The 10,697-nt window shown below is 41.5% G+C and overlaps 1 protein-coding gene across 1 annotated transcript in view; it reads left to right on the forward strand.

The window, feature by feature from the left end:
* DNER (delta/notch like EGF repeat containing) overlaps positions 1-10,697 on the forward strand; it is a 397,048-nt gene that overhangs the window by 125,330 nt on the left and 261,021 nt on the right. Inside the window, exons 4-5 of the mRNA XM_019503073.1 lie at positions 7,402-7,496; positions 10,117-10,283. Of these exons, the coding sequence (XP_019358618.1) occupies positions 7,402-7,496; positions 10,117-10,283 (262 nt within the window). The remainder of the gene's footprint in view (positions 1-7,401; positions 7,497-10,116; positions 10,284-10,697) is intronic.

Raw genomic sequence — 10,697 nt, forward strand, 5'->3', positions numbered from 1 at the left:
AAGGAGCTGCTGGGTAGCTGCAGGGCCTGGTGGGGAATGGATTAGGTAGGTGTATGAAACTGGCATAGGCTGCTTCTTACCTCCCCTTGCTGCTGCTGCTGCCACTTATATTTTTCATAGATTCATAGATTGTTAGGGGCTGGAAGGAACCTTGCAGATCATCAGGTCCAGCTGCTCCACTCTAGGCAGGAAGGCAACTAGGGTGAGGTGACCCCAGCGAGGTGACTGTCTAGTCTCCTCTTAAAAACCTCCAGGGTAGGTGACTACACCACTCTGGAGGGAGTTTATTCCACAATCTGGGCACCCTGACTGAAGGAGTTTTTCCTGGTATTAAGCCTAACACGGCCTTCCAGCAGTTTGTATCCATTGGTCCTGGTCTTCCCTGGGGGTGTGCTAGTTAACAGTTGTTCACCGAGCTCCTGATGCACTTCTCTGATATAGAGGAGCTACTATCAAGTCCCCTCTCAACCTTCTCTTCTTTAGGCTAAAGAGGCCCAGGTCCCTCAGCCTTTTCTCATATGGGTTGCCTTGCAAGTCCCTGATCATTTTGGGCTGATTGGGGTGGTAGGGTGGGGGATGATCTGGGGATGGAGGGGCTGATTGGGCATGTGCAGAGGAGACCCAAGAACCAATGAGAGGCAGCAGGGTGATTTGGGGGCAATCCAAGAGGTGTGGTGCCAGTTCTCCACCCCTGCCCTTCCAAACACTGTGGCTAGAGAGCCAGTGAGTGGGTCGGGAATGGAGCGGACTTGCAGCCCCTAGCTACAACCCTGCTCACCAGCCTTCTAGCAGGAGGTCTGAGCATTGCACATTAGAGACAGTATTAACTCATAACTTGTCTGATCACTAGCACTTGTTAACCTTATATAATGAGGTGCTCATCCCAGGGGAATGCCCCTCCTGGTGGCCACTCTGCCCTTGCTTGGTCTGCCTTACTGGGGAGCTCTTCCCATTGCTTGCCCACCATGACTTGATGTTATAGTCCTTTGAAGGAAGGGAGGCTGCCCCAGGGCTTTCCAAGCCTGGTCTCACACCCTACCTTCACAGGCTAATTGTGTGTTTAATCTGGGGCTAATCCGATGCTGGGCTACCTCAGGTCTTGATATCTTTGTCAAGACTTATTCTTCCCAGCCTCAGCCCCCTTTTTTCTCTTGGCTGGTCCCCCTAGCCTAGGCCCACTGTACTAGACCTGGCTTCTGCGTCTCAGCCCTTTCCCGGCCCTCCTCAGGCAGTAATCCTGCTTTGGCTCTCGTTAGGCCTCTGGCCCCACACTCTCCCTGGTTTTGGGTTCTGTGGCCCCACACTCTGCCTTGAGTCTGACCCCAGCAGGGCTTGAGGCAATTGTGTGCCCCGAAGCACCCCAAAGCACCAATGCGATGTGCAAAAACCATCCCTTACAGTTCCAACCACAACCACCAGTGTAACTTAAAATGCAGCAAGCAACTGCTTAATACCAGCCTTCCCTTCTGGGCAGCCAAACACCAGCAAAAGGAAAACAGCATGCTACTGTTTAAAATGGAAAACCTTCCCCCCACATCAGAATAGATAAGCATCTATTCACAGAAGCTGTTGCTTGGCGTGGGGGGGAAAGTGGTCCCTCCCCCTCCCACTGGTGGCAGTTCACTGCTGCAACTGCCTGGAGACTGTGTGGGGCTGCCCTGCATCTATGTCCATCACCGCTGCTTATGGGCTGCCCTGTGGGGCAGTGGTGGCAGCACAGAGCAGACACAGGGCAGCCCAGTGTGGGCTCTAGGCGGCTGCAGCAGGGAACTGCCAGCAGCAGTAGGGGGAGGGGCCAGTTACCCTCTGCTCTGAGCAACAGCTTCTGTGCTGCACCGGAGCTGCTGAGCCTCGGTGGGTGAGCGTAGGGTACATGGGATCGGGGCTGTGCAGTGCAAGTCTCCGCCGGTACTGCAGGGCTGGGGCGGGTGGCAACAGCAGCTGGAAGGAAGCCACCTGCCACTTGGGCTGGCTAGAAAGGAAGTCGATTTGCAGAGCCACCCCATCCCACTGTGTGCCCAGGGGGCTGAAGGACACACCACAGCTGGACTGTTTCGGTTGCAAAGGTAAGAAGTTATGTCCCAAGATGGAGACCAGGGGGCAGGGCACCTGTCAAGGGGCAGGGCTACTCTTGTGGCCCTCGACAGCTCGCCAAAACTTGTTAAGTGGCCCTCCAGCTGAAATAATTGCCTGCCCCTGATCTAGACCAATGGTTTTTAACTTTTTAGACACAAGACACCCAGTATTAGACCCCTGAGAAAACACCAGCTCTTAACTTTCACTGATTTTTGGATAATGGAAAAGTGCTAGAACAATTCTTCTGTTTTAAGGAACTCAGAAAGACTACAAAAGGTCAGAATGCTTTTGACATTATGGATTCCTATTTGAAATCTCTGTGTTTAACTTGTGAATTGTGTAGGTGTCTATACATCTAACAGTTCTAATATTGTGCAGCCCCCTAAAAAGTATCTTGCAGCACCCAGAGTGAGGTGTGTGTGTGCATGTGAACTTTTGTAAACACTATCAAAATTAAGCAAGTTCACTGCATGGTGCTTTGTGATTAACTATGATGACATAGCCTGGTGTGTGCTAGGGATTCACAGTTGGATCAACAGGCAAGGATGGGCATTGGATCATGAAATATGAATAAAAAGTGAATTGTTATGTGTTAATGTAGTATTAAGTTGGTAAGTGGGGGAATTTTTAGAAATGGTTCATGCCATTAAAGATCATGTCTATAAGCCTAAATGGAGATTTAGCAATTCTTTGATGTGTAGTCCTCCCTTTCAAATCATTAAATGCAAATATTCTTAGTGTTCTAGAGTAATATAGTGCCATGAAAGTAGCATCTTGATGTTTCAGATTTTCATGTGTACTTCCACACCTCCTGAAATGCACCTCTGCTCCTTTTAATTGTGATATCCAGGCAGGATAATATCTGTGCAATGTGTATTCTTTTGTTTTTGCAGGGGGCCCAAGAAATAGGAACACAGCCTCCCAATTTCATAGGAAAAGTAAGGCTGGAAGGGCTCTCCGAAGGTCATCTAGACCAACTCCCTATTCAAGACAGGATCATCCCTGTCTAAATGATCCTACACAAGTGCTTGTTTAACTTGTTCCTAAATGCTACACAAACAACCCTGTGGCACAACAACAAAGCACATCGCTCAAGCACACCCTAAACTATCATGGGTAAAACAAATTCACTGTGAATGTCCCACCACTGCAACATTAAATATGCTTGATGGATCCAAGAAAGAGGGCCAAAGGAAGGCACAACACCTCTCAGTCTATACCAATTCCTTGGTGGTTTCATATGGTACCCATCAAAGCCCAGAAGCATGGGAAAAAGCAATGCCCTCCACTGTTTTGCACCCTGTGAAGAACAAACAGCTCCATGCATCGCATCCCTTTTTTGTCGTCCTTTCTCCTCCATAAACTTATCTCAGATCCTTTAATCTTCTTTTGTAACTAAGTTGGTTGTGGAGCTCTGCTTTGTTATCCTATTGCTGAGCATTGTCCTCTTCAATATCTACCTTCTCTGGGCTGCAGAGCACTTTCAGGATCTTCCAGCATGATTTCTTTTTGCTTTCTTCCTAAGCAGATTCCCCTCAGGTAAAAGAGGGAGTTTGATAATCTTCTGATCTCCTTCTTGCTCCCCTTTCTCATTCTTTAAGGGATTCTAAGGGTAAATCCATCCTCCCATCAACTTTGCTTTCTCTTTTTGGCAGATATATGGTGGGCCTGGAGAGACAGAAATGTAATTTCTGGATTATTATGTCCCTTTTGAAAAAAGAGTTTGATTTCAATCCAGATTGATTGTACTCATTTTGTATGTGTTAGTCTACTGGTAAATAGTCTTGATGGCAGATATGGACATATAACTGTTCTAAATCCTGTAGTACATATTGAAAAGCTTATTTCTGTGATGATTGAAGAGCTTGTAAGCAGTTCCTTCGGGGCTTTGGCTGGTAAAGATTTTATATTTCTAGTGGTGACTAAAATACCTGTATCATTGGTGTTGTAGCAATTAGCATTTTTTAGGAGTTTCCTTGTTGGTTTAAGGGCTATGTGCTATCTGAATGCTACAGAGATATTTTAGGAAAATGTGGTGTTATTGCAGGAGGTAAAACAAGCGTGTCTCTCTTTTATTGCTGTGGAATTGGACAATATAGGTCATAGAAATTTCAATGTCTGCATTTTTTTTTTTGGAGGGCATGTAGTACAGTATGTGTCTTCTATCTAGAGTCCTTTAATTCAACTTTTTTCCTGCTGCCCCCTTTTCACTAGCTTCTGAGCTCTTTCAGCTCCTTTTCTAGATGTTCTTCATGTTCTGGTTGAGTTTTCTCTAGTTAATGAAATACATTGGTCTTGCATGCCTTTATTCTCAGGTCTTTAAGTTTAGTAAAACATTTCAGAACATAGACTGACTGAAACCTTTTATACAACCCTGTTGCTGGAGTAAAGTTCTCTCTGTAATGCCTTCTCTCTTCTGGATGCCAAATTGTCTTGCTCATGTTTGGCTAAGGATATGCTGCTTCTGACACCATTTCATTTCTTATCAGTGCTAGAAGGATGCTGCTGCTGCTTGTGCTTTTGTCTGATTTAAGTCGAAGGACTTAAATAGAAAAATGTTGATTTTTCTGCCATTATTAAATCCTGCTTTGCTTCAGGATCCTACTGTTTTAGGTTATAATTATATCAGATCAATCAGGCAGGGCTCCGGAGTTGAAGCACAACTGGAGTTCCTAGTTAGGCCTGCATTAACTGGCCCCTGCTCTCTAAATACAATTGTTTAAGCTTTGCACATTGTCTCCCAGCTCCTTCAGTTAGCATTGAAATGCTTGGATTTATGTGGCCTTTGCTAAAAATTTTTAATTGTAGTGAGTATTTCTGTTTGGTTTAATGTTCATTTTGCCATCTCCAGCCTTTTATTTTTGGGCTGTCCTTTTGTAGTCACATTTTCAGTTCTTTTTTCTTTCCCCCATACCTCCAAATGAATTTTAATGTTTGTTCTTTTATTATAGCACCGAACAGAATGATACATTTTACTCGGTTATCTAACTTATTTCATTATCCCTTATGTTGGGGCAGTATAAAGTAATCACAGAATCCTAGAAAATTAGGGTTGGAAGGGACGACTTCAGGCGGTCATCTAGTCCAACCCCCTGCTCAAAGCAGGACCAGCCCCAACTTGTTTGTTCCAGCCAGGGCTTTGTCAAGCCAGACCTTAAAAACTTCCAAGGATGGAGATTCCACCACCTCTCTAGGTAATTTGTTTCAGTGTTTCACCATCCTCCTAGTGAGACAGTTTTTCCTAATATCCAACCTAAACCTCCCTTCCTGCAGCTTGAGATCACTGCTCCTTGTTCTGTCATCTGTCACCACTGAGAACAGTCTAGATCCATCCTCTTTTGAACCTCCCTTCAGGGACTTAATGGCTGCTATCAAACCCCTCTCAGACTTCTCTTCTCCAAACTGATATAAACCCACTTCCCTCAGACTCTCCTCAGAAGTCATGTGCCCCAGCCCCCTCACCATTTTTGCTGCCCTCCGCTGTACTCTCTTCATTTTGTTCACATCTTTTCTATAGTGGGGGGCCCAGAACCAAACACAGGACTCCAGATGTGGCCTCACCAGTGCTGAATAGAGTGGAATACTTTCCTCAATCGTTGGCAACGCTCCTACCAATGCAGCCCAGGATGCTGCTAGCCTTCTTGGCAACAAGGGCACACTGCTGGCTCATATGCAGCTTATTGTCCACTATAACCCCCAGGTCCTTTTCTGCAGAGCTGTTATTTAGCCAGTCAGTCTCTAGGCTGTAGCAGTGTATGGGATTCTTCTGCCCTAAGTGCAGGACTTTGTACTTGTCCTTGTTGAACTTCATGAGATTTCTTTTGGCTCAATCCTCCATTTTTTTCTAGGTCACTCTGAATCCTTGCCCTACCCTCCAGTATATCTGCTACACTGCCTGGCTTGGTGTCGTTTGTGATCTTACTGAGGGTGCAGTCTATCCCAGCTTCCAGATTGTTAATGAATTTGTGCAGATCGTTGTTTTTCTGATTTGTTTCAAGTTGCTGGTATATAAAATTGTGCACTTAGCCATCACTCAATTCTACTACTTTATGTTTTTAGATTTCACTGTTCTGTTGCATGAAAACAGAGTTGTTACTGATATTTTTCCCATAGGTTTGTTAAAAATCAGACACTCACAGAAAATGAATGCAGTTTGTGTGTTGGCAAATATAAAGGGAAGGCTGCTGGCAAGATTAATTTTGGTTTGATGTGCTTTGAATATAATCTCCACAATTTTTACAAGATTCATAAATAGTAACATTTATTTTTTCTGCATTTCTTTCAACTAATGCAACTAAATTATTCCTTGTTTCTGTAAATTAAAGAGCTATTCAACTTGCTGCTTGAAACTGAAGAGGAATTCAGATTTGTATTGGTTGGTAATGCACTAAACTGACCCAGAAATGCATTTGTGCTTATTGTGGCTAACTGGGCTCTTCCATATGACTGGGGGAGGGGGGGGAATAAGAATTTTTTTAGAAGATTGTTATTCATACATATTGGCAAATGTGAAAAAAGTTGGCTTACACTACATCTTCTTAGGGATATGTTAAAAATGATTTAAAGAAAAACTTTTTGCTGCATTGTTGCTGCAGACCAACATAATCTACAGCAATTTATAGCATATTATTTTGAAAGGCTTTCTTTATGGCTTCTTGGAAATGTAGATAATACTATTGAAGAGAGATGAAGGGCCTGTAAAATGGTAATGTAACAAGTGTCCATAAAGGTGTACATTTAGCTAATAGCAAACTGATTCCTATTAGGCAGGTAAGTGACTTGAGCAACAAACTGAGCACAGTTATTTTTACTAATTTCTTTAGGTAGAGAATGGATTCTTCGTTTTTTTGCAGAAAGCCTCTCATTGTGAGATTCATTATTGCTATTGCTGGGATAAAGCTGAAGAGTATTCTGTGAGGAGTCCGTGGGTTTGTTGTTTTGTTTAAATTACTATTGTTTTATAAGCGCAGTTGAAATATCGTATCAGTAGATCAACTGGGATCATCTATTATCTACTCCATGGATTCACTGGCTTATCAAATAAATGTAGGATTCCCATAGTAATATAAATTGATTTATCATTTTCCCAAAGATTAATGCAGTACCTCACCTCTCATAGTAAATGCTCACTGAAATGAGTTTCTAGAATACCCTCGATTGCATAAAAATATCAGTTCACATGCATATTGATAACAAAGCATTCAGTGTCTGCCCTGATCAAGGTTAGGGTACTGGTGCCATTCTTGTATCCCTTTTCCCCATGATATGTTTAGCTTTACAGTTAAAAAGAAACATAAAAACCTCATCAGTCTTTATTCTGTTCAGATAATACCAGACGTGGCTTGTGGAAATGCCAGTTCTAACAACTCTGCTGGAGGTCGGCTTATCACCTTTGAAGTTCCCCAGAACACATCAATCAAGTAAGAATATGTTTTTGTCAAATCAACTTGGAATGTACACACATTTTTTATGGCAGTGTTTAATACTGAATTTATTTCCAGTAGTCTTGAAAGGAAAACTGTCTGTCTTCCAAACCCCTGGCACATTATTTTTCTAGTGTGATTAAGTTGTTAACTGTAATGGCAGAAATGACAACTGGCTACATTTATAGAGCCATCAAATCCAGATAAACATGAAAAAAATGTGTAATATATTTGTTGTTGGTTTGCATGGCACCATGCAGGGACCATCCTCAGGCTGGATCCCCAGAAGGGTCCCAATCAGCTACCAGCAAGTCAGAACTGCCCCAGGATGATTATTTGATTGTCATGATCCCAGGCTCAATCAGTGTGATTGTTGGGATCATGCATCAGATACTATTATGCTTTAATTGCATGTCTGCCAGGGGTGCCAGATAGCCAGATGGGTCATTTTAGACTTCTCCTGGAATAGCATACTACCTTCTCCTTTTTCATGTTGCCATCTTATGGTCCAGGATCTCCATTTCCATTTAAAACATCAGCCAGACACCAGATAGTTTCTTATTTTGTGATGGTTTTGAAAAGAGTTAACTTTTGAAACAGGGTCCACTTTGAGTCTTTAAGAACCTGTAACAAGAAATCCTAAGAGGGACCTAGTCTGTTCATCCCTTTGGGGCATTAAATCATGCCCAGTGGTGACAATTTAAATATTAATGTTGTTGAATTTTATTCCTCATGAAAGCGTGTAAGAAAGGAGAAATAGGATACAACTTGCACAGACATTAGCTGTCTTGTTTCAGTAGATGCCTTCGGTGAATGGGCTTCACAAGCATGCTGCCACTACTTTTCTATCATATATTAAAAAGCCAAACACAAGTACTCTCAAGGAGTCTAGTAGAGTCTGAAAGAAATCTGAGTCTTGCTAAGAAGGTGGCAATTCTGAGGAGCCTAGGAGGGCTCATGGATGTACTGAGACACACTAAAGGAGAAAAAAAATCAAATGAGCACAAATCATTTGCACTGTCAGTTGTGTTTGGCAGCTGATTTGGAAAAGGTAGTAACCTTTTTTTCCCCCCAAGCCATCCCTTAATAGGCATGTATTTATGCTGCTAACAAGCTGAATTGCCACGGTTTCCCAATCATTTGTAATAGTTTTCCATACTTTCTGTGTTTAAATGCAGATGTACTACATCTGACAACCATTTCTAAAAGAACAGTCACTAGAGATTAGTAAGATTCCATTAATTCTGATAATGGAATGTGGCACTCCTTGCTCTCATATTAAGATTACATGAAGTTGTTAGAAATACATACATCAACTTGGATTAAAAATAGACACAAAATAGTGCCCGAAATTTGAGCCTCAAGCACTCCAGCTGTAAGAGGCTCTATCCTTGCATGAATAACATTAATAAAAGCCTATGGTTCTTGATTCCAACTGCAAGCAAAAGCATGGAAATGGGAAAGGCTGCTCTTACTGTATTTCTACCATGGCTAAAACCACCTGTATGTGATGAAATTCTACAAGAGCCCTTGATTCTCATGAGACTTGCAGCCCTATTTCCCATAAATAGAGATTCAGATTAATTTCTGACTTTTGGATGGTTATATACATTGAATGTTGAGCCTTTGGAGATCTGTTCAATCCTAGTTGGAGTTCTTTCAGACAACTGATGCAGATATCTGGATACTTGCGAGATACACAGTAAGATTCATATTTCACACGTTTCATAGCTAGGTATGGAAACAGTGCAGTAAAAGGGCAGAACAGTAGAAGTAAGTTATTGGCATGGTGCTTCTGAAAATTTTCTGAAATCCTGTGAGACTGACTATACTTGATTTACTTTCCCTTAGGTGGTTTTACTTTAAGCAGCAAGTTTCCTTATCCAGCAACTCGCTGCAGATCTTAGTGACCTTCATAACATGGCCTGACTCATTTTATTTACAAGAATAAATTGTTCTGAACATTTTATCCAATGTGTTAAAAAAAAAACAAAACACACAACAGAAAATCCAAGATTTCAATTGGCCTCAGTCTCCTACCTTGACTACGTGTTAACATGAGCACTAGCAGAGGGAACCAGTACCACTTAAAATTATTAGGGATGTAGTCATAGTTGGGCAATCAGTTATATAAATATAAGATATTTATTTACATTATCTATGAGTAAAGAATCTGCTTTTGTGCTGTGTTATATTATAGACCACATTAACTGGGCATTAAGATGGTTCTCTAAGTTAATGGACAAGAAGAATACATAAAAATACATGCCTGGGTAGATTCTCCTGGGTCAGTGAAGTCAACTGTCATAGAATCCTGTTAATAATTTTATCAGTGATTGTATCTGCTTTCAGGTACACCGTTAATCAGATCTTACTCATGAAGAATTTTGTATGGGGAATGTTTTGGAAGTAGAATGCATGCATCTACCCCTACTGCTGTGAAAATTGTTTGCTAATAAACATATTTACATTTGCTAACGCACATAGTTTATTTGCAAAAACTCAGCCTTTCTGCATATTTGAGCCTTGTCTGTTTGCTTTTCATTTGAAATTATGTGTGTTTTATGAGACCAATTTCCCTTGAGATGATGTGATTATTTTTATCATTCTTGCCTAGAATAAGGCAAGATGCCACAGCTTCTCTTATCTTGTTATGGAAAGTTACAACAACTGGATTTAATCAGTGCTCACTTATAGAAGGCAGAAGTGTTACTCTCCTGCAGGCACTGGGTGGACTCGTTCTTTCTGAGGAAATACTCACGCTAGGAAACAACTACTTTATTGGTGAGTAACAGTAACATCTCTTGATCATGTAAGAGAATAATTTTACCTATCAAATGCAGAGGTAGTTAGAGTTAGCTCTCTTTAGGTGGCACTGAAAAAAATGGCTGTGGATGGATATTTTGTTAATTCAAAACAAGTAAATGCTCCATTAAACTGTATAGTAGCTATAATTACACCTGTGGAACTACCTAATTTGGAATCCAGTAAAGTTTCTTGGCCTACACTTAATTAAGATGTACAAAATATTTATACACTTCAATTTAATGAAATACCTTTTGATCAATACTGTAATAACTGCCACACAAATTGATATTCAAGTTGTTTGACCAAATTCTGTTATATCGAGGTATACTTGGTAGAGAATTTTAGTCTTAAATAAGTTGCATGAATACAATTCTTTAAACACACAATTAA

This window comes from Gavialis gangeticus, unplaced genomic scaffold (genome assembly GCF_001723915.1).
Source record: "Gavialis gangeticus isolate Ggan-Ray unplaced genomic scaffold, GavGan_comp1, whole genome shotgun sequence".
Taxonomy (NCBI): Eukaryota; Metazoa; Chordata; order Crocodylia; family Gavialidae; genus Gavialis; species Gavialis gangeticus.